The sequence below is a fragment of the Chrysemys picta genome, chromosome 1 (genome assembly GCF_011386835.1).
Source record: "Chrysemys picta bellii isolate R12L10 chromosome 1, ASM1138683v2, whole genome shotgun sequence".
NCBI classification, from domain to species: Eukaryota; Metazoa; Chordata; order Testudines; family Emydidae; genus Chrysemys; species Chrysemys picta.
Window position 1 is genome coordinate 330,177,125 of NC_088791.1, and position 24,969 is coordinate 330,202,093.

Below are 24,969 nucleotides of genomic sequence, written 5' to 3' on the forward strand. Positions count from 1 at the left end.
TCCTTTGATAAATACTGAGGCATTTTGGAGGGGGTGTGAGAAAAGATTTAGGGGGATAAGATGAAGAGTAAGGAGGGCACCAAGCCAATTTGTCTTAAATCTCTTCCATTTTCAGGATTTCTTTTTAAATCCCATTTTTAATTCCTTCCAGCTTCCTGTCTACTTGTCCAATAACTTAGCTTTTAGTGGGTTGATTATCTTCTTCTTGGTGTTTAAAAATATACACTGTAGTATAGTTTTGTTTCCTTTAGTAATACTCTTCATCCTCCATAGACCACTGAAGAGCAACTGTGGGCCTGGATCATGTCCTAATGAATGGAAGTTTTGCCATTGACTTCAATGGGAGCAGGATCAGTGCCTCTGCAGGCTACAAACTAATCTGCAGTAAGTTTGTGACTTCAGTTATCAGAAAGTCATGTGCAGCAAACACTTCGCTTTTGTACCTCTTCTGTCAGATTATACACCAATTTGTAGAGAAGGGGGCTGCAGTCAACTCTTAAAGTGTAGTTGCCTGAAAACCAAACACAGACAGGGAAATCTTTTTTAAGTGGCTCTGACTCCCTGCTAATGGACCAAACCCTGCTGTTCTCACCTGGGTAAAGCTCTCATTGACTCCAAGAGGAGTTTAAGCTAAGTAAGGACTGCAGGTCTTGGCGCAAAGCACTTACAAATACAGATTGTCTAGTTAGATTTACAATACGTAAAGCACTTCTCCTAAACTCATCTTTGCCACAGATTCCAAATACAACCATAAAAATTAGACCTGCCGTTGATCCTCAAGATCAACCCCCCTCCCCTGCCCCCCCTCCAAATTATACACACCCTCACCACACATACCAACCCCATTTGGTTCTTTCCTGTGTGAACAGATGCACCCTAAAAATCAGCAAATCTGTGCTATTTTGGATTGGGAGGAGGGAAAGCAAGTTCCAGGGTGGAAATCCCCTCACAGAAGAAATCCTGCCAGCGGCTGCTTTTCTCCTATAATGAGGGATTTATCTTCTGTCTTATAATGAATGCCTTTGCTGGCCGCAACTACAGCAGTGAGACACTACGAGAGACCAGCTCTCAAGTAAGCGATCCCCAGGCCATTTAGAGCTTTATATGTAAAAATTAAGACCCTCAACTTCACCCAGAAAACAGCAGTGCTCTGCAATCTGCATTGGCTGCCTGTCGTTTGCTCTCCACAAAATGCACTAGTTAACCAGCAGGTGTCTGCTCCTGCATTCTGCACCACTGTTAGTTTGCAAGTTGATTTAAGTCAAGATAGAACACACTACAGCGAGCCAGTGTTCAGGTGACAAAGGCATAGATTATTGCAGCAAGGTCCACAGCCAAAAGAAACGGTCACTATCTTTTAACCAGACAAAAGTGCAAAATGGCCTTCCTAGAAAATGTTAGATGATCATCTAACATCAGCTGATAGAGAATCCAATAATACCCACAGACTGTAAACTCTAGCGACAAATGGTGGGTACATAGGGATATATAAGAACTCTGCCACATCTGATAGTTTATGTTTTGTTAGAACGGTTAGCAGATTTTGATAATATTTTAGAGCTGTGTATTGTTTCTGGCTGAACAGACAAATGAAATTCACATTAAAACTAGTCAGACAACTACAGTAATGTAATAATGGAAAAGAACACTGGGTTACATTAGCTAGCATAGCCAAGGAGTTTGTATATTTAGCAATTGGAAATTAGATGCAAGGCAACGTTCTCAAAGGACACCAATCATTTTCTGTGCAAAAGGACAATGAATAAGATAAATGTGCTGTACTGTACTTGGCATAGTGCAGAATGTACTGTGATGTACTAACTGATTCCTCCAAGGAATATAGATGCTATCACTCCATTTGGGATTCAAATGCCTGGAGTCAAGGGAAAGAGGACTAATGTACTTAAAACAGTGCACTGAAGCGTGGCGCCAGTTTTGTTTATTATAGGTTTCACAATGCTTTACTTTCATATTTTGCTTTGATACATAAACAAAGGCATCACTGCATAATCAAGATTTGGAAGCAAATTGGCACTGCAACAGCATGCTGGCTTCAAATCGTCTCCAATAGATGTGTTACAATACACACTGCGAATATGAAGTAGGGAGAAAGCTATTCTTTCAGCAGCAAGATCTTCTGTAGGCATGAAATATAGGCTAAAAGTCTGATCTACTTTTTACACAGCATGTAGGCTGTGTAATTGAAGGAACCGCTCTGATTTCCGCCCCTGTCCCCAATTCTTACTGAGCATTTAGAAAGCAGGTTTTGTTTTTGTTTTTTTGTTTCCAATCATTGTGTGATGAAGAGAATTCTCTGCTAACCAAAACAAAACTGAACTATTAAACATTCATGGTGAACCCTACTTCACTCATGTAAAGAAACCAGAGTAAGTGGGTTTTAATGGACAAAGTGTAGATAGAATGTGGCACCCTCTAACAAACTGAGGCCGCGGTGCAGCACAGCACCCACTCTCCCCTGGCTGCTACCCCAGGGATGGAATGGTAGCTGCAGCCCCAACAATAATCACTGGTGTCACTGAACACTGGGATGTGATGGGGTATTGATGTCATCACTCTGACTTAGATCACGTGGCTGGGGGCCTGCAAATAAAGTCCAGTTTCTTAGCAGCATTCCTGTGTGTCAGAACCTTAATACGCCCTCTGCAGGACCTGAGTGGTGTGGTAGGGCCAGCTGAACCATGCATCTCTGGATCACTTCCCCTCTTGGCCACTCTCAACCTCCCCTTGTTGCTGGCATGAGGACCCCACCCCAGCGCACATAGCACAGAGGCTGCCTATGCAACGGCTCCACTGGCACATCTCTGCACAGACAGAACACTGAGCTCAGCTCATGGCAGGGGTCTGTGGCAGCAGGGTGAACTCCATCCCCAGTGAACTCAAAGCTTAAAGCGATAATGTGAGTTGTCTTGTGATACTACAATACACTGTACCGTGAGACGTTACACCAGAACTCCATTGAGTAAAAGGAGTCAGGCCGGTACAGTGAACATTGCCTTCCATAAACTACATAGCAAACTGGATATCAAAGCAAATGTAGCGATGAAATAGATTAAAATCTGAGTTAAACTGCTGAGCTCATTAAACTATCAATATTAAACCCTGACCTTTTCAGGAGACATATTTAAGGTATATTTATATAATCACCTGCCTTTGGCGTAAAGATCTCTCCCCAAGTACATAGCTCATGATGGTGCTATTTGCCGGGGGGAAATAGTATGAGAACCGAGTTGGATTCTCTCTCCACTCTACCCTAAACTTGCCTCTGTGCATTCTCAATATCCTGTTATGTACCTTGCATCACAAATCCTTGAGGCAGTAACAAATATGCAGCAAAATGTTAACCTACAACTAGGAAGCCAATAGACTTAAAAAAAAATTTTAAACACACCTTCTATAGAAGAATCTGTGTTGATGTAAGCAACGGCCCGTTTCTGAAGAACTTTAGCATTCTCCTGTAGTTGTGAAAAGGGAAACATGTTTACTTTACTGATAATATGTGATCATGTAATGCTGCACCATTAATACTATAAAAAACAAAGAGGTTCTGGACCAGTCAAGGTGAGAGGTACTATATAAATGCCTAACTATATTAATGAATAAGATTGGCCAGTGGTCAGGGAGCATGACATTCAGCTGTGCTAGCTGTGGTGTTTTTAAAGTTGATCTTCAAGCCATTCATGAAATATTAGAGGTGCCAACTGCAGCTCCATCAGAAGGAAGATGGGGTGGGGAGGCTATTGGTGGTATTATTATAATTGCATGGTGTCACTACAGGCCAGAATTAAGCCTGTATGGGTGCCTTTATTGTGCATTTCCATGGCTTGACTTGTCTGGATTTCTTTCAAGATTAAGATTAATTCTGAATTTTGTGGTTTTGCAACACTTGGTTTTGGGATAATTACAATATCCCTCTTCTGTGTCTTACCCTGAATTACTAATATGGGCTCTCAGACTCAACTCCATTTTAACTAGAGCTGTTGAAATTTGGAATTTCTGTTCCACAGGAAACTCTTACATTTAAAAAAGAAAAAAGAAAAAAAAGATCTGAATTGGAATGAAAAGACAAAATGTTGAAGTTTCACAAAAATAAATGTGTTTCAAGTAAATCAAAATGTTTCATTCTGATTTTGACTATTTACATGTCACTATTTTTATTTTACAAATTGGTAATTCATTTTGAAATTGGTATTCTGATTGTAAGCAGTGATTTGGTACTCAATATTCTAATCGGTTTTTAAATCGGTACTTGGCTTTGTCAATTGATATTCTAACTGGTTTCTTTTGGTAAGCATTCTATTTGGTAATTTTCTATTGTAAAGTAGTATAATGTACAAATGATATAAGAATCAAATGTAAAAATAAATATATGATAAAATAAATGATCTGATGGATGATTTCTCCAATGTTGTGTGTGCATGTGAGCAAGAGGGAGGGAGGGAGAGACAGAGTGTCTGTGTAAAAAGAAAAATAAAGGGAAGGACTGAGCATGTGTGTGTGTATATATATATTCACTAGCCTCTTGATTTGAATGAATCACTTCATTTATGAACAGATGTTTCCATAACTAGGGGGTACTGATACATTTTCAGATACTGTGTTCACAACCCTCACCTAATGAGCAAAGGGTTAATTTTCCTCAAGACTTAGTGGATGAAAGATTGTCCAGGTAAATAACTGCAGAGGACCTTTAATGTGAGCATTGACTAGCATCTCTAGAGTCAGAGTCTAATCCAGGATTCAGGGGGAGGGAATAGATGGCACCAAAATGAAGCTAAAAGGCAATAAACTAGAGAAACTGGGGCTAAAGTCTGAGAGGTTGTTAGGGTCCAGAGATTCAGTATGATTCTGCCATTGGATGAACAATGGATAACTGGGTATTAAATTATCAAACCAAAAGTACCTTAGGACAATGATTCACAAAAAGAAATTCTATTATACTCCTGTAGAAACAGACATGCTTGATGAGAATTGGTGTTTTTTAAACGTTTTACATTCACTGGAGCTCAGTCCTGTTAGCTATGAGTTTTTATGCTTCTTACTACTGGAGTTTAGTTGGGATGAATATTTACTCCACAAAATTTAGTTTTCCTCAAGTCAACTGTTGTTACACTTTAATTTTGGTTTTCTTGTTAGTGACCAAACTTCCTCTGCATTAAGCAGAATGGGCAGGCAAGTCTATTTCAGTTGTATATTGGAGAATGTACTTGTGAAAGAAGTTCAAGGGCAGTGGGAACCTCAAATTTGCCATCAAGCAGGAAAACAGGATTCTTTTGGACATTAGGAATAAAGATTTTCCATTTTCATTTGTCACAGTATTTTGTAGTTTTTGGTTTTGTTCCAATGTCAGCGCAGGGGGAGGGACTCAGAAGATAACCCCTGGAGGTCCCTGCCAGCCATACACTTCTATGATTCTATGAATGTAGGCACATGAATTTAAATGCTATACAGCAGCATAAAATATAATATAGTTTTTTTAATGAAAAGTTATTTTGAAACAAAAAAATAATCAAAATGTCTCTAAACAAATTGTTTCAAAATGAAATTTCATCAAAATCAAAATTTCCCCTGCCCACCGTTTTTGATTTCAACAAACCAACATTTTCCAATGGAGAAAATTTTCCACTCTAATTTTAACCTCAGTTTGTCAGTGAGTTAAGATCAATTTTGATTAAGTCCTACATTTCTTAGTAGGGGTGACCAATCCACTTGCAGCATAAGAACTGAGGCCCAGATTACCTCACTCATGGTAAACCCCCATGAAGAGAGAAGTGGGAGGAAAACTCCATAGATTCCCCTCTCTGATGGAGAGATATGGGGAAACTCAGAGTCAGGCGGTCAGGGCTCCCACAACTGAATTAGCCCTGGGTCCAGCACCCAAACCTCTGGGACCCACAGGAGGCAAAAGCCATCCACAAAAAGATGTCTGGCCCCTCTGAATCTCAATTTGTGGAGGCCATTTTGTTTGTTGAAGAAACAGATTTTCAAGCAGGACAGCAACTTACCATACTCTTCCTTAGTGTATTTGATTCAAAGCCGACAGTCCTGTAGTTTTTAAATCTTATGAGGAGCTAGTGCACGCAGACCATCATTATTAGTTAGTTAGCATTTATATTAGGGTAGTGTTCAGGAGCTCCCATTAGGACCCTGCTGTGCTACAAACAACTGCGCCTTGATCCTACAATGGGCTCTGTATATATATACTGTATATGCATGGAGCTCCATTAATTTAAATGGGGTCTGTCCACATAGACTCCATAGCCCATATAGGCAGACATAGGCCCACATATCTTCATCAGTCATGCTTTTGTACTATTCTTTATTTACCTCAGCCCATTCTGTGGAACCTAATAGTCCAAATTCTTCTGCGTCCCAGCTAGCAAAAATAATAGTTCTTTTAGGTCTCCAACCTGTAATCACACAGTTAAATTTGACTTCAAGAGAAAAATTCTATTAGAGAAAGACTGCCACAGTTGACTGAGTCACTTAAATAAAAATTAGTACATCATGGAAAATGATGTGTAATATGTATCAGTGAAAATTTGTCACCCCAAATTCTGCAGATCAGCACATCCACTGCAATATTTTTACTGTAAAGGCAAAACTCTCAGAGCACATAACGTTACACAGGCAAGGAGAGCAGAAATTCAACCAACTCACATCATATGTGATGTTAAGCTCATTGCAGATATATATGTTTAGGAGCTCCCCCAGTTCCTGACTCATATGCATGTGCACACACATATAAGAAGTTGCAATACCTATTATGTGAAATTCAACCCTATGCAGAGGGCAAACAAAGTCTATGCATTTGCTTATTGGTAAATTCCACTTAATTTCTCAAAATAGTGTTTTTCATAGACCTGGTGTTTCACTTTCTCCATTTACAATGAATAAGTTACCTTCCATCATCATTTTGCCGAAACTCCGAGCAACTTCTTGAAGAACAGCTGCACCAGTGGTTGGATCAATCCCACCAAAGACCCAGGAGTCTCTATGTCCTCCCAGAATAATATATCTGTCTGGAAACAAAGCTACAGAATCAGTCTTTAATTCAGAATACACTTGGGGTACCTATAATTCAGTCTTTCCCTTTAATTTCATTCCCCACCTTCCCAAACCACAATGAAAACTAATTTCATTGTTTTTAAAAAGCCCAGCCTATCAGCTCTACTGATCTTGTTGCAGTTTACAATCTGACACAAAAATGCTTTTTTAATTCCTCCCCCCCACCCCCCGTTTACAATCTTTGTATGTACACAGACTTGTTTTAACAATCTTTTCATCCCTTATCTTGGAACCACTGTTAGAATAAAATTACCCGGATCTGTCTGCTCAATGATGATTTGAGTAATTTTAGACTCTGTGATCTTGAGATGGAACCCAGATACAGAATTCAAATCAGAACACAAAATCAAATACCAACCACCCCAAAGTTTGTGTCCAGGGTTTCAATTTAAGCCACTATAAAGATACAAGCAGCTGAGAAATGTGAATCTAGACCTTGGTTCATATCCTGAATCTCCAAAGTTCAGGATGTTGTGGGATCCAGTACTTTGTTCAGCTCATGACTAGTCCATTATACTTTGTGTTGCACTAGAATATGCTGGTGTAAGACTGTATGAATGATGTGTTAGAGACCCTATAGAAAATGAGATGTCTCGCACAACGCTGTCCCAGTGAGCTGTTTATTGTAGCATTCTCATCTGTGTACCACTTACAGATCTCTTGGGGGAACACTGTGATGGGAGGGACAAGATGACCTAGTAAGTCTTTTCCAGTTCCAAATTTTATCTGATTATCTCTGAAAAGTTAAACCTCATGCCACCTAAGAACATCTTCAGCAAATGCAAAAAGGTCACCTGGTTCCTCCGCTCCACTGATAGTGCCAATAACATTGTAAATTCGTGTTATTTTGTTGTGAGTGTGGACATGCATTCTGACCTTTCTGAAACAAAAGCAAAATGAAGTAGTTATCCATGACTTGAGGAGGCATTTACTAGGGTTGGAACAGTGATAGATGAACCAATTTTAAACATGTTTTACAAACACAGTTAGAACAAGCCCATGTACTTCTGCAATAGCCATTTAAACACCGTAGTGGAATGAGGTTGGATTAGCACCCACAAAAGGTTGTAGAGGGGATGAATTGTATTTCAGTCCCCCATTTAGTTCCCCAAAATAAATGGAGTTTTTGCAGAGAGGAATGAATAAGGCCAAGGTAAGAAAAAAATGTGTTTAGATATTTACGATTCTCTTGATGGCGAAATTTAAGAAAGTTAATTAAAGGACTAGTTACCATGGTCAAACTATCAAGAGAACACTGATTGAAACTTAAAATATAAAAGTTGAGAATACAGTCCATGTGTACAATTTTATCTTTAAAGCTTTAAGAATATAATCCAGCAACACTGGTCAACCAATTCCCAGCGACTTGCTATTTGGCCTTGGCTAACATCTCAACTTCCCCATCTGTATAATAGGAATAATGAAACCTTATCTCTGTAATAAACTGTTTTACAATCTATGAATGAAATTACTTATACATGGCAAATGATTATCATTTTACAGGATCTATACCAGGGCTGTGCTAGTTCCTTATTTTTATTTGAAACTGAAGGATGACAAGAGAAATTCCACCAACCACATGAATTCCTAGACTTTCAAAGTTCCTTATGAAATTTGTCACAATGGTTTCAAAGGGAGTCATGCCAATAATATCTCCTTGCAATACTTTTAAGATGGGGTAGATTAGCAGCAGGCCAACAGATCACACTAAAAACAAAAAGTAATAACTGAACGTATATTAAATTTTGACCCAAATGATTGGATAATATTTAATAAAGGAATGTGTTTTTAAAAATCTCATAAGAACTTGCTTCTTTCCTTTGTAGAAATATGATGCATAAGTCTGATTAAATGGTAACTGGAGAAACAGTCATTAAAATTGCATGAAACAACTGAACGGTGAAAACCTTTGAATAAATTGAGTATTTCTCCAAGAACATTAAGACAGCAGATCAAAGTGATCAAGCTTTGCCAGACCATTAAAAAAATCATTCATCTATTAGGAACTCTGTAAAAGACAAGGAATGTTCCGTCCTCTCTCTCTTTGTGAAACAAAACACACATTTGTCTGCCCTGGGCAAAAATCCAACAGGGTCTCATTTGAAGTTATTTTCTCAATGGTAAAGCTCTCTAGCTGTCAAAACCAATACCTTCTTCAGCACAACTAATGGATTTTTGCCCAGAAGGGAAGCTAAGCCCAAGGCCTTGAGCCTGCAAAGAGTTAAACATGTAATAATCCCACTGGACTCAAGAGGACTACTCCCATCCATAAAGTTTACTCTGGTGCACAAGTGCTTGCAGGATCAATGCCCTGAGCTTGTAGTATAGTGAAACCTTGGGAGCTTCTCCAAGAACTGACTAAAAAGGACACTGTCAAGTAGGTTAGGATGTCAAAAATCCTATGAATAAGTAAGTCCTCAAGAAATGTGATTAGCAACCTAATACATGTTCTGTTCATTTTAATATTGTTTTTCCTCTCATTATACAGTTTATTGCTCTCCAGTGTGCTCAAAACATTTTGGATCAGATCCTCAAAGGTATTTAGGTGCCTAACTCCCACTGATTTCAATGGGAGGTAAGTGCCTAAATATCTTATGGATCTAGGCCTTTGTCCCTCTAGCAGGGGTACTACTCCCTGAAGGAACAGTCTGGCGCTTATAGCTGAACCAAGTCTGGGTACATTCAAGGCTCCTTCTGCCCTAACCTGGGCTATTTAAACAGGAGGAGGAAACTAGAAGGCATGCAGCTTCAGAGAGCAGAAATGATATAGCTAATGAAATATTACTGTTAACTGATTTGACACACTTGGGTGTAAGCACAATAATAGCATGGACCCAGTGCATGTAGGGATATTAGTCACTGAGCTGGCAGACAAAGTGGCAAAAAATGCTGTCAAACACCAGTAAGTTGATTTGGCAATCCCTTTCAGAAAACTGGAATTTAAAAATCTAATTAAAAATGAGTTTAAGAGAGGAATGGCAGGAAATACGGGAAAAGAAATGGAGGGGGAAAGATTTCATGAAATATTCCGAAGAGTTGAAAATACGGATATACTCCACGGCCCTGAGAGAAAGAGCAAAGTGGCTCTATTTAGAACTTTAACTGGCCACTGTGGCTTAGATAGTAATTTGTTTCTAACAAACATAAAGATAGATTATGTGGGATATGTAAGATCCAGAAAACAACTGATTATCTCCTTTGGGAGTGTGAAGAGTGTATCATCAAAACGGGGTATTTATATGAAAAACGTAGAGGCCTTAAAGTCAAAATTCTCACTGCAATGCCTAGTAAGAGCATCAGGAAAATAAGGCCCTATTAAAAAATAAAGCAATATTGCAACTCTTTAAAGAATTCTGGAAAAGGTGAAAGACTGATTCTTGAATTAGCTGTGGTGTCCAGTGCTTGGCAGTCATAGACTCAACAAGTGAGTCTGCTTTGTCATAAAACGTAAGGGGAAGGAGGAGGAGGAGGCATGCAGATTGCAATGGTTGGTGGTCTTTCTCTCAGGATCTTGGGGACCAGCATGACCAAGCCCCAAGACTTTATTTGCTGACTCAGTTCAGGAGCTCTGAACCAGGGCCCCGCAGTAAGGGCCATGAACTTTGTTAAGACTGCTCCTTCCCTGAGACCTTCTTAAAGGGGACATTTGTTTTATTAGTTTGTTTTGGTTTCCCCTTGCTTGGATCCTTTACAGTCCTCTTTATCTTAAGTGTCAAATTTGTTCTGTCGACATTTTTGTTTGTATGTTTTCTAAATCTTCAGTAAGTTTTAACACACGCATGAAAAAAAATCCAATGAAGACTTCAATTTTTTAAATTTGAACATGTCCTTGCAGTGTTGGAAAAAACACATCATTATGCCCTCCTGTTCATGATCTTTCAAACCACCTCCTGTCCCATTGGCAATGGAGGACCGTCCCTTTGTCAGTCAACGACAGCCACTGCTAACATGGCACATTACCATAGTAATGCATTTTTTAGCTTCATTTAATGCAGTTCAGTGGCTGGAAGCTAGGAGGAGGAAGCATCACCATGTGACCAGAGCAGCTGCAGACTATCAGCTCCTTGGCCCATAGTTTGTGACCCTCTCCGCCAGTGCCAGAGAGCCAAAAAATGAAATTGACCAGTTTTGTTTTACTATACAAGCTGAGTGAAGTATAAAGAGCAAACACAATATTGCAAACCCCGAGCATTCAAAAATCACGAGTCACAGCCCCAAAAATATGAGCAGATATTTAAAAGTAATATGTTTTGGGTTCTTTTTATTTCCCTTCTTGGGTTCACATTTCCAAGATTTTCTTTGCAACCAGAAAGGCTAGAAACTTTGGAGAGCAGCTGATCTCTGGGCCCCAGCCACGCCCATACTCCATAGCTCTAACTCCAAGGAATTCTCATAGAAGGCTTCCATGGGACTAGGGAAAAGGTGAAGGCAAGAGACCCACTGCAGAAGTTGTGCTCCGCTCTTCCACCACCATAGATTACCAATTTCTTGTCACCTTGGTCTTCAGAAACAGAAGGGAAGAAAAGAGCCCAGAAAGAGAAAGGTTTTAAAACATTTGCTTTTCACTTGACAGTGGGAAAAAAAAGTTAATAAAAAGGCTAGTTACTGTTGACCAATGCTAAATTTTGAAATTCTCAAGAAAATGTAATACAAGAGCTGAGAAGGAAGATATACATGGCCTCATTCAATGCCTGTTGAAGTCAATGGCAGTGTTCCCATTGTCACTGAGCAGGCCCATTGTTTTAACATTTTATCTTTAAACCCTAAAGATCCTCATCCAATCATACTGCCTATTTCAGAGGGAAGTTAGTTTCTCCTCTAAGCTCCAAGATGTAATATTCCTCAGAATCCTACTCTGAAAGGTAGTGGTTGGTTTTGCAGTGTTCAATAAATAGGCAAAAGTGCTCAAACAGACCTTATAGAATAGCTGCCTGCAAATCCAGGCCCAATGTTGTAAGACACATTGAGGTTTCCCCTCCAGCTATTGTCTGGTGCTGCAGGTCCTCCCAGGGTGCTGTTAAGTGAAAACCAAGACAAACACAGTTGGCCAATTTGCTAACAGTAGAAGTCTCCCCAGTGGAACAGCACACCTGAAAATGAGTGTGAGGAAGGATTACAAAGCTCTAAGAGATTGTGTTGCACAAACTGTATGTGCAACCATTTACTGTTTGTTAAGAGGGCCCGTAAATTAGCATAAACTCTATTAAAGTGCTTAGAAATTTCGTAAGCTAAAATGAGCATTGAGTTAAAGCACAGAAACTAATAAAATAAACTCCTGGTCTTATCTCTCTTCTGTGGCACATCTAGAGAATAAACTTGTGCTCCACTTTGTTTTTCAGTAAAAGACTATGAAGTGGGTTCTAGCCCACGAAAGCTTATGCCCAAATAAATGTCTTAGTCTCTAAGGTGCTACAAGGACTCCTCATTGTTTTCAGAGCCAACAGTGGTTTGTATTTCTGTAGCATATGTTGCTACTATTATATGTGTCTGCCTGTAACACACAAGAGCAATAAAAAAGGGCATCAGTTTTACTATCTTTTAATGCAAAAAAGGCTTTTTGCAGTGTGCACACGAATACCGAAACCAAGTACATAGGATTGAAGTTGACCTACCGTAATAATATTTCTGCATCATGATATCCAATGGGATGAACTGGGATTTTGGGAATTCCCACTCCCTCATCAACTTCAGACCTGAAGGTATATTCTGAGAAACCAAGAATATATTGGAATATCAAATTTTGCTGTCCTCATCAGCTTGCCTTTTAAGTTGAGTTGTTTTTGTAACAATGAAGAGTCCCACAGTCATATCTAGAATTGATGTATACTGATCCCTCCAGTCATCCAGCATCTTGTCACACATCAGAGATTAGTCCCACTGACTCCAGTGGCTACTGCTAGTTTTAATGCAGAACTTTCACTCCATATAAACAGAAGTTTGCAGTGTTTTTTACCTGGCATTTATGATCAGCAAAGAAATATACATCCAAGCAAGGTTATTACTCCTCTATGATGGTAGGCTATAATCCAGTTTCAACTAGTCCTCTTGAGAAACATAGTTCCTTGCAAATCTCAATAAATCCTAACTCATATCTACTGCATGGCCTATCCACATCTTGATTTACAAGTGCTATAAAGCTTGGATCATATGCAGAGAGATATTGCCTGGCAACTGTTTTTGCTTGAGAAAGGCCAGTTGGAATGATGTGCAGATAGAACCTTCTCAACACTAGGAAAATAAACTCTTGCTGGAAATTCTCTTAAACAGCAAGTCTTTTTGCATGGGTACGAAAAACAGTTTAATTGCTAGTGACAAGACCCTTTTCGATACCAGCAAGTGTCAGATGTTTAGAGCTACAAATCTGTCACTCACCTTTTGCTGGATAACCTGGCGTGAGAGGATCCCCTGCCCCATTCAGATTTAACACATTCCCGCGCTGGACTCCACCTCCAGGAAGGTTCCAGCCATTTGGGTAAGGATCTACTCCAGGGGCGCAGTAGTCAGCAGGGTCTGAATACAGTATAATGCCTTTGGCTCCAGCTAATATGGCATTTTTAACCTGCAAAATTATTTGTTTTAAGAACTGTATTTGGCTAAGGGCTCTGCAACATGCCACCAATTGGGAGACACTTCAGAACTCTCATGTGGCAGAGCTGGAATCATTGACCCAAGGGAAGTGTATGTCAAAGTGCAGCATGACCTCAAGCATTGGGCATAAGACTGAATCAGGAGAACCAGGTTCTGTTCCCAGCATAGCCAGATTTGCTGTATGACTTTAGACAAGTTATTTAACCTCCGTGACTCAGTTTCTCCAGCTGTCAAAATGGGATAATGACACCTACCTCTTGAAAATGCTTTGAGATCTATGGCTGAAAAAGGCAGTAGTGTTTACTGGTTGTATGGGCTATTAAATCCCCTAAACTAAACTCTTGTAAGCCCCTTCTGAGAAGTTTGCATTCATCTGAGTCAAAGTTTCAGTACTCCAATACAGCCATCTTACTTTGCTGTTTTGCAAGTCCCTGTTAATACACATGATAAGCATACATGATTTTTGGATCAGAACTGGCTCCCGGCACTCACATGTTCTGGTTTACAGTAAAATAAAGAATAAAATTTCTCTTTGGAAGGAACTTCTGGCTTCTGAAGCAAGGGTTTAATGCTTAATCTGGCCCCCACTGACATCAATAGCAACACTCCTATTGATGCCAATGTAAGGAGCCTCAGACCTTTAATTTACTAATCTAATTATGATTTGAGAGAGAGAGAAACAAACAAATGAACAACAACAACAAAACAACCCCACAACACTCACTTTGTTTCCTCTGAAGATTTTCCCATATCTGGCAATGACAATCTTTCCAGTACAATTAATTCCCATCTCTCGCTCTAGTTTGAAAAAATCTTCTGTGCGGCCATAGTTCACGTACACCAGATCTGCCTATCCAAGGAAGAAAGAAGGCTAGAAACTAAAAAATATACTGTCATAACTTATAAAATATCTGGTTTTAGAATCATGCAACTTTATTTATTGAACATCTGTTATATAGTACCCAATATTTGCAGTTCTACAGGCTTGATCCGGCTCCCAGTGAAATTAATGGCAAAACTCTCCCAAATTATTTTTTTAGAAAGGCTTGTTTCATTGATGAACTCTCTATATAATCCCATGTTTAGAAGCATCCTCATTATCTGATGTTGAAAACTACAACACTGGATTGTTCTTCTAGCAAAGCATGTGCAAGCTGTTTATGGCATGAGTAAAGAAAAGAGCGCTATTCCTAACATGCGGCTGCACAATAGGTAGACTTCCTATTTTACTTATTTTTGCCCACTCATGTGATGTGACATGTGTGGTGAATGTTGTCTGGAATTATCCATCATAGAAGAATCAATCAGATTAACTTTAGAGAGTGTGATCTTTCAGAACATGAGTGTGCTTCAGATTTATAACAAACAAGAAGGTTTACTCTTAATGACTAAAGCAGATAAACTTCAGACTACTTCCCCCCACCCCATCGCTTAGGTTTCCCCATTAGAAGGAACCATATAAGCCTTAACCTCACCCTGAAGTATCTTTCTAATTAGAAATAGTAATATCTGATTTGAACAATTTTAGAGCATTTTTGTTAAATGGGTAACTTCTAGACTTTACTCTGTCCAGTACATACTGTCGCCATCCCTTAGGCTATAGCATAATGAACTTCAGTATTGTCACCTGAGATCACTGCAAAAATATTTTAAGAAGTCAGAACAATACAGGAAAGGTAACTCTTTCCCAAAATATGATTTCAACCATCAGGACTCATAAGAATTGTTTTCATACCTCTGGCACTCCTTGAGCTGAAAATGCATTATATGGTGGCAGCACACCAGTAATGTTTTCATATCCCTGAGGGGGCGGTTCAAACAACGATGTATTGAAAATCTACCAAAACACCCGAGAAGAACAAACAGTTATTTTAGTAAAAGCTTTGGGTCAGATTCTTCCTCTGGGTAAGCTCAGTGAAGTCTTGGCACAATTTTGTGCACTAAATTTAGTTATTAAGAACAGTGTGCCATTTTGTATAAAAAAATTATCAAAAAAAGAAATCAAGTATAACTTAAAGTGAGAGAGGGATACATAGTTAGAACTTCATAACTGAACAAGAGTAGGAAGACAGGCAGACAGATAGAGAGATATTTGTGTGGGTTTTATGAATCACTACCTGAATCAAAACAGAGGAATAACTGAAGAGTGCTGAAAAGGGACGATAATTATAGACACCTAGTTTGTCCCTATTATTATAGAGACTTTTTGTAATTTAGTGGTTACTCCTACTTAAGACTATTGCTCCTTTCCTACTACTTCAGTAGATGATCTACTCTCTGATTAGGTACAGAACCTTTTGTTACGACCCAAAATAGTCCCATATCTTTAGTGCTCATGCCACTCTGACTCACACAGTCAGATACTACTCAATGTGAGTAAGGGTGGCAGGATGAGCTTTTACTTTGGATCTGATCATTATTATGTAAAAGAAAATCAAGAAACACTTACAAATAATAACTAATATTACAAGGGGGTCTGTGAAGATTTTATTTAAATAAAACAAACAAACAAAAGAAGTACAGGAATTTATCAGGATGAATTTTTTGGGGACTGGTTGTCCACCCGGCAGAACAGTGGGGTTTGCATGTGCACATACTAAGGTTGCAGAGTCAAGCACTGAAAAGTTAGGAAATGCTAGATAACATGTGATCATGTAATTAAAGTCTGTGTCATAATACATATGCATTAGGGGGCTGAATTAAGGATACACAGGCAATCTTAATTCTTAATTTTTCAGTGCTTGACTCTCCAACCATAATAATGTTCTTTTAATGTATTTTTTGTGTGTGTAATTTCATAGCTTGGAGGTGATAGTGCTCCAATGGGCATACACTGTCCTGCCCATTCACCCCAAACTTCACCCCTTCTGCCCCTCACCCTATACCTGTCCTAGTCCTGCCTCTTCCCCATCAAGGCACCTCATCCCATTCTCCTCACCTAGCCAGTCCCAGTTTCCACTCTGGAGGTTTCTCATTTCAATGCCCATTTTCATGCCAGCCACTTCTAGTCTCCCCCCTTTGGACTTTCCATCCAAGTCTCCCTACACTCCCAGTCTTCCCTTCTGTAATTATCCCAGTCTCCTTGCCCAGTTTGTATCCTCTAAGGTGCCACAAGTACTCCTGTTCTCCTTGCCCAGTGTTTCTCCCACACTCTGGTTCCTTGTTTATGCTGTCTTAGAATCATAGAATATCTGGGTTGGAAGGGACCTCAGGAGGTCATCTAGTCCAACCCCCTGCTCAAAGCAGACAGATTTTTGCCCCAGATCCCTAAATGGCCCCCTCAAGGATTGAACTCACAACCCTGGGTCAGGGCCAACTCCAGCATTTCTGCCGCCCCAAGCAAAAAAAAAAAAAAAAAAAGCCGCGATTGCGACCGGCGGCGGCAATTGGGAAAAAAAAAAAGCCGGAATCGGTGGCGGCAGTTCAGTGGCAGGTCCTTCGCTCCCAGAGGGAGTGAGGGACCTGTCGCCCCCGAATTGCTGCAGGTGCCGCCCCTCTCCCTTGGCCGTCCCAAGCACCTGCTTGTTAAGCTGGTGCCTGGAGCTGGCCCTGCCCTGGGTTTAGCAGGCCAATGCTCAAACCACTGAGCTATCCCACCTCACTTGTTGCCACTCCCAGACTTCCTCACCAGCAGCTCCCCATCTCAGTCACCCCCCACCTTAGCTCCCAGTTCCAATTTTCTCCACCCCTCACAGGCTCCTTTTCCCAATCTCCTCTCCCTGCCCTAGTCTGGCTCTTGTCTTCTCTGCATTCCATTCAAGTGGCTTTCTTTTTTCCACTGCTGGGATATCAGCAGAGGGACCCCTGTGAGCACAGGGGAGACAGCTGCCCTACTCTCAGTCCCGGTGCCCAGCCTGCAGCAGCCCAGAGTCCTGGAAACTCCTGCTCAGCCCTAGACTGGAGCATGCTCAGTGCATACAGAATCTTCAGGGAATTAGCTCTACCAAGTAGCTACTGATCATGTGCAAACCCCAATTCTTCAGAGGTTTACAACTTGACCCAATTTGGATAGATTTTTCACAGGGATAACAAAAGGCACATCCCTGAAACAAAGGTAACCTCCCTGCCAAATTCCAAGTCTCTGCTCCAAAGCACAGGGGCTACAGAGCTTCTTAGATAAAAGGTCATCAGAATTTAACATGGGCAAAACAATATATTTTCCCCTAACCTCATTCTCAGAAACAGCTGTACTTGTTTGGCTGAAATTTAAAAAAAAAAAAAAAAAAATCAGCATGAGGCAGACACCCGGCATGGTAAATTTCAAACGGTTACAGTTTGGTAATGGCGTAAGTGACTGAAAAGAGGATCCTAGAATGGGAAGTGTTGGGCAACCTTAATAATGGCAGTACTACGTGCCCCTCCTATAACAAATAAATTGGATAAACTAAGTTTTCACTTCATTTGCACGGTTACTTGATATTTCATATTCTTTCCAAAATCTTAATTCTAGATGACTGAGGTTGCCCCTGCATTGTACTATTGCATTCTGCAGAGAAGGTAGGCATGTAATGCATTCATGCATCATTACGTCTACTTCAGTGCACTAGGCACTTTGAGGGGGGGATCCAGAAGGAAAAAAACAAACAAACATATGGAGTTGTCAAAACTGTACCTGAAAAGCAGTGAAATATTGGTATTCGATCTTGGAGTGGGGATGGCTTCGCCATACACAAAACTTGCCTTGTGCTTGGTTTGCTGCACAGCGAAACAAGGAGGGTACAATAAACCAGTAGATTCCTTTTGTGTGTTTGTAAGATGTAAGCAATCCCCACTGATCTGTCCTGGCAGAAATTATTTCTAAATATTAGTCCAAGAGATTGGGTGACATAACCCAGCAGCAGTGGATTTTCCTTTTTAAGATAGAGGCTTTTCATCAGATTATAAAACACAATGAAGATGCACAGGTGTGAGTGGGAGCAGAACCTGACCCCGTTTCTTTAAAGAGCTCTTCTACATACAGTTGACTAAAATAAAATCACCTCATTCCCTTGATCATCAATAATTGAGACATAGTTGGGCTGAGTTTCATTTGGGTAGGAAAGGAGGACATCATAATGAACCAACTCTGCTGAATCCAATCCAAATTCCTTCCACTGGGCTTGAATTTGCTTAGCAAGGTGAAGGTTCTGTTCTGTTCCTGCCAGGTGAGGAAACTTTGTAAACGAACTAAAATAAAACAAAGTCATGGGTAAGGAGAAAGTTCAGAAAAGCATTTGACAGAAGAGTCCAAGTAGCCTAATCTTCATAACACGTGCAAGAAGTAAATTGTTATGGTTAAGTCCCTTAGATGAAATGTTGAATGGTACAACAACATAGTTACCAGAACCTGAGGCAGGATAACGTGCAAAGAGATCCTTCCTGAGGCCCTAAAATAAATCAGCTTAGCTTTTCACTCTGAGTAACTGCCACAGGGGATAGAGCACTCTCCCGAGAAGGGAGAGACAGCCTGCTCAAATCCGTTCTCCCCTTCTGGCACAGAGGAGGGAACTGAACCTGGGTCTCCCATATCCCAGGCAAGTGCTCTAATCACTGGGATAAAAGTTATAAGGTGGGTCACTCCGCCACCTGCCAGATTTTGAATGGGGAGGCAGCCACTAATCACACCAACCAGATTAGGCTCTGCATGCAAATTAGGTGGACGAATGCATGTGTTCCCCCATTTGTGAATTGCTCTAAGGCTTAGGTGGAGGCAACAGCGTGCATGCCTAGAGGCAGAAACTTAGGCACAGAGTGAATTTAGATGCCTACAGGTTTAGGTAGCAGATTTGTGGATCACTGTGGAGACAAAACTGGGATTTAGGTACCTAAATCCAATATATAGGTGCCTAAATCTGGGGTTTGGGTGCCTAAATACCTTTATGGATCTGGAGTTATAATTCCCAAACAAAAAACACAAATAAAATAAGTTACATATCAGTAATTTAGGGTTATCCTCCCAGTTAGGAGAATGTAAAGTAAATAGGGTAGAGACTAAATAATAATTATTTGGTCTTGCTTTTAGTTTAAATAGGCTAAATAAGCAAGTAAGGGAATATAAGTGAAAGCACAAGGCTGCACCACCCTCACCTTACCTTCCCCCCCACCCCCCGGCCCCCTGCAGCTGGTAGCCTTGAAGATAAGGGGCTAATCAAGCAAGGGGTTGCAATGGTTACCAAGTAGCTGGAGGGGAGGGGAGGGAAGGGTGTAAGGAGGGCATGCAGAGTCTGCAAGAGAGTAACCATGACCAGAAGAAACACCGCTCCTTACCCCTCCCATCAGGTACAAAAGAGGTGGTCTTATTGACCTCAGACTCAGGACCCCCCAGAACGGAACATGACCATATATTGGTAGGGGTGGTACCAGGGGAGGGGCACTACAAGTATAATTAAGTTTGCCAAGAAAAGGGGGGAGGAGAGGGAGCGCCGTTGGCGTGCAAAGCTAGGGGTTAGGAGAAGAACGGGGTTCTATCAGTGTATAGAACTGTAGTTGGGGGAGGGAAAAACGGAAACTCTATTGGCATATAAAGATAGCCTGACTGATGTGAAGGGTTTCGGAATATGTTTGCTTGTTTAGCCCCAATAAACCCACCAAATTGTCTGCAAACTGGACTCTGAACTGTTATTTTCCGGCAAACTGTGTTTAGGAACTGAGAGGAAAGAGGGAGCTGGACCCCTGCCAATGCTCCACCCACCCCCCAAATAAAGCCAGAAAATTCGACATCAAAATTAAACTTAAAAGAAATCCAAATATGTTAAGGTATAGAAATGCACCTAAACAGCCTTAACTTAGCCCCCTAATGGCTCCATGCAATAACTGTACAATTATGGTTGCTGCATATTAATTATTTTGGTCTCATATTAAAATGATTTTTAAAGATACATTAGGGTTCACTTCATATGTTTTTTCTTGTGGTCTCACTCTCCTCCTTAGAGCAGTGATCAAATGGCTGCACAGTTAAGGTTATGTGATGTGGGAAGTATTACTTGTACCTCTGTATTTCCTGGCTTTTTGATGTTGAAGTTTTGCTTTTTCCACCCTGTGGGGACAGATTTAATAGCTTGAGGGAACGAGAGTGTGATGTGGAAGCCTTAATCTTGTATTTCTTTTACAACACCATTAACATAGTCTTTGGATAGTGAATTAATGTAAAAATTTCTGCAGTTCCTGCTTTATAGTTTGATTTAGCAAAAATGTACAGAAGGTGTTCTGGCATCATGAAAACAAGCAGACTAGATACTTATAATTCCCTGTGACCCAGAGACTTCAGCATAATTACTGAGAAATTTCACACTGTTTTCAGTGGGTACATTTCCTAGACTTTTGTATGCTCTCTCTCTCTTTCTCAACACTCTAATTTATTGTGAGCATCAAAAAACAAAACAAGGTCTATGTACTTTATTGGCTCTAATTCATGTTAGAAGTGAAAGCACTTAGGTTTAAAATAAATAAAATAAAATAGAAATCAAATTAGTTATGAGTTGTTTGGTGTCCTAGATGCATCCTCACACTCTCAAATGCTGAATATTAACATACGTTAGTAACCAACGTTGATTTATGTTATCTTTTGGGGATATTTTTGATTACATTATCCAAAAGTAAACATGTGCAAGAGTCATTGTTTTCATTTCCAGTGAAATACATGACAGAAGTAAAGGCTCCTGATGTGTTTTTTACTTTTCATACAACAAACTTCGTATGAAGGAACCACATAGCACAGTGGGGTCCAAATAATCCAGTTTACTAACTATGCACAACATGCAAGATCTAGTTACACATGTCCCAGCAAGGGTCTTGTGCCCTGGTTCGCTTCTGAAACATGGAAGACACTGAGGGCCACCAGAGGGCTCACACACCATTTAAAGGGATACTATCCAATTCCTGTACACTAGAGAGTACTTGTATAGGCAGTTCAACTGCATTCTTTTCCCCTCCCATGGTTAATATATTCCTACAGGATGAATTGCTTTCTACTTTACCCCAGCTAATTGGGTCACTGGGTGCTGAGATACAGAGATTAATGAATCACTAGCTATATTATTTATCATGTAATAGCTGTCCATCTGCAACACATAAAACATTTTCCTTTTCTAAGGTATCTGTTTGAGACTAAAGCAAAGTTCTTTATTGATGTTAGGACTTAAATAATGCAAGATTCAGGGGGAAAATGTTATACTAGCTGGAGTTCAGATAATGGAAAGGCTTTTGTATAAGAAACAGAGAGCTTACAGAACTGCATAGATAACCTTAATAAAAGCAACATAACTAACAGCATGAATTTTTTAATGAGAAAATCATATTGTTCAAACCATAGATTTTTCAATGGTCTGGATGTAGATATGTTTTGTCTACACAGTCTTGCAACTCTATGTATGCCTTTAACATCTACATTTATATAACAAATATATTACAAAAAACTAACTTGTGTAAATAGAAATATTTTATATATATCTCACACCCTCTACTTCTCAAGCTTTATCAGTCTATTTTGGGGAAAGGACACTTTGGAGTACAATAATTTCTAAAAAGTCAACTTGGAAAAAAACATTAAAAATAAGAGCATGTGTTTTATTACTTTTCTCAACATTGGGCACAAACCCATGTAATCCCCAAATATAAAAGAGATCATAAAAACACAGCCAACAAATGCTCTTCCATGGGGCTAATGTTACAACTTATGGCTTTTGTGGCTGATATAATTATTGAAAACCAAAAAGGATAAAGCTTACCGTAGAAACTGCTTGATGTTTTCTGCTTTCATTTCAGCCACAAGTTTCTGTCTCACATTTTGATAGGCATCTGCTGAGCTAGTTGTTTTTTTAGTGGGTTTCAGTAACCAGCCTGAAAAATATCATTAAAGCCCAATACTTACCAACCCCTACAATGCTGAAGTATTTGTGCATATGGTTAACTTTAAACACAAGTAATCCCATTAAAGTCAATGGAACTAGTCACATGCTTACATTTTAGCAGATTCCAAAGTGTTTGCTGGACTGTGGCCCAAAATATAAAAGTAAAATGTTTATTGTTACTGGATCATGATGAAGTGACAGGTCACTCCTGTATTTATATGAGCACACATTGATAAATATAGAATACATTTAACCAGATTCTTCTGTTAGCATTTTTAGACCTGTAACTTGAATGCAGTTCACAATGAGAGGAGAATCAGACCCATCATATTCACAGTGAACATTCACTGAATAGTGAGAGGGACTGACCCCTACCTGAATGAATCTGCTCAAGTATTTAATGTGAATAATGGGCATGAGCATTTTCAGGATGAAAGCCTAGGATTCCATGACCTCCCGCCAGCCCCATAATAGTTATTAGGTGTTCATGGGAGGAGTGAGGAGAGGGGGAAAGTTAAAAGTGTTTTCAAATACTGCAACAGAGAGTCCTGTGACACCTTTAAAACTAACAGATGTATTGGAGTATAAGCTTTCGTGGGTGAATACCCACTTTGTCAGACGCAAGTGGGTATTCACCCATGAAAGCTTATGCTCCAATACATCTGTTAGTCTTAAAGGTGCCACAGGACTCTCTGTTGCTTTTGACAGATCCAGACTAACACGGCTACCCCTCTGATACTTCAAATACTGTATTGTCAAATACTGCCATTCCTTGCAAATTTTTGTGGTGTTGCTCCTCTGTAGCAGAAAACCCATATAAACAGGGAAAATGACTTCAATGAAAATGGCAATCCACAGCAGTGATGTCAAGTGCACAATGGAAAACTGAAAGAGACTCTTTCTCTCTAGCATCTTTCAGTAATAGTAGTCTTAAGTGTGTTCCGTAAAAAAGTTTATTTTGAAAAAGGGCAGAAGTGTTGGGTTTGTTTGTTTGTTTGAGATTGACCACATTCTTTTAATGTTTAGCCTGATTAGTTTTAAGCATTTTTAGGCCCTGTTTTGCAAATGACTGTACAGTCAGACCTCTGCATCCACACAAAGCCCCACTGGAGTAAATGGGGCTCCCATAGGAGTGCAGCAACCCACCTGTGAGCTGTCAATTGACAGTCCCTTATTTCAAAACCCAAAGGTCCTGAGTTACTCTGCCCTTAAACTCTATGATGGCAGCTAATGGAAGCCACATCCCCCACCTTTTACAATGAAACAAGGAGGAAAAGCACAACCCTCTAATTTCCAAACTATTTTTCTTGAATCATCCTTGCTAAGAAGCTGCCAGTTCACTCAGCCAATTTGGTGATACACACACATACAAATCATGCAGGTGGCTGGGAATGGAAGGAAAAGACAACCTTTTTTGAAACCCTCTAAGGAAGGTGATTATTTAGGAAGCCTCTAACAAGCAGTAAAATCCCCCTGGTTGGGTGCTATTCTTAACCTTCACACACACACAGGGTAGGGAGGTTTAAAGTGCAGACCTGGTCTCTCTTTGGGAGATGGAAATAATAAAGGGGACTGTGTCTGGTGGAGGATGGTGTACGGAGTGGTGGTATATCTATAGTAGACTAGTACTGGGGAGTTGGGTGTGGAGGGCTGGGTGCCTAGGAGGTTGTGTGCCTGTGGGGGAGAAAGGGGTGCATGTATTTGAAGAGGGAGAGGTGAAGGAGACCATGTACTGGGGTGGGGAAGGTAGGTAGGGGTGTGTGTGTGTGTAAATCCCCGGTTCAATCCCTGCCTGAGCTCTGGGGTCCCACCTACTCTCTGTGTCCTCGCCCCCCGGCCGGGGGGATCCGTACTCACCTCCCAGGAAGCCCAGCAGGAAGAGGGCCAGCAGGAGAGCGCAGCCCAGCCCCGTGCGCAGCGCGCCCTGCCTCCCGCCCATGGCTCCAGCCCAGGCACAGCGCGGGGCCAGGACCCCTGTCCGCCTCCGCCGGGTCTCCCTTCTCCCCGCGAGTGGCGCCCTGGCGGAGCGCAGCGCGAGCCCAGGTGTGATGTGTCACGCTGCGGGCCGCTGCCCGCTGGGCCCTTCCCCTTTGGCAGGGAGCAGCGCCGCGGGTCCCTCCTTGTTCCCGCAGGCCTGAGCTGAGCGTGCCAAGCGAGGCCGAGCGGCGGGGAGCAGCTGCTCCACCAGAGGAGGCACTAGGAGGAAAATCTCGTGTTTGCTTTGGGGGCTGTTTCTGTTATTAGGCTTAGCAGCGCCTTTTATCCCAGACCCTCAATCTGCTCCCCACCAGCGGGGAAGTAATCTCCCCCATTTTACAGGTGGGGAAACTGAGGCACGGCGAGATGAAATGATGCCCAAGGTTAGACTGTTGTCAGTGGCGATGCAATCTGGGTCCCCTAAATCTCTGCCCCTGGTTCCTTGTAAGACTTTGAGGCAAATTTTATCCCTGTAAGGACATTTAAGATA

General features: G+C 40.8%; 1 protein-coding gene across 4 annotated transcripts in view; it reads right to left on the reverse strand.

Moving 5' to 3' along the window:
- LOC101933817 (N-acetylated-alpha-linked acidic dipeptidase 2) overlaps positions 1–24,585 on the reverse strand; it is a 40,774-nt gene extending 16,189 nt beyond the window's left edge. Inside the window, exons 1-13 of one of the 4 annotated variants that reach the window (XM_005304061.5) lie at positions 24,360–24,584; positions 22,380–22,491; positions 18,654–18,840; positions 15,410–15,511; positions 14,399–14,524; positions 13,459–13,645; positions 12,699–12,792; positions 12,002–12,100; positions 7,881–7,966; positions 6,921–7,040; positions 6,346–6,428; positions 3,410–3,473; positions 444–511 (exon numbers count right to left, since the gene is read on the reverse strand). In XM_005304061.5, coding sequence (XP_005304118.2) covers positions 444–511; positions 3,410–3,473; positions 6,346–6,428; positions 6,921–7,040; positions 7,881–7,966; positions 12,002–12,100; positions 12,699–12,792; positions 13,459–13,645; positions 14,399–14,524; positions 15,410–15,511; positions 18,654–18,840; positions 22,380–22,491; positions 24,360–24,441 — 1,410 coding nt within the window. In that variant the 5' untranslated portion in view covers positions 24,442–24,584. Of the gene's footprint in view, positions 1–443; positions 512–3,409; positions 3,474–6,345; positions 6,429–6,920; positions 7,041–7,880; positions 7,967–12,001; positions 12,101–12,698; positions 12,793–13,458; positions 13,646–14,398; positions 14,525–15,409; positions 15,512–18,653; positions 18,841–22,379; positions 22,492–24,359 lie in introns of all 4 variants that reach the window. The other 3 variants (XM_065581674.1, XM_008171841.4, XM_065581675.1) reach the window with 3 other exon arrangements.
- Between the last annotated feature and the right edge of the window lie 384 nt (positions 24,586–24,969).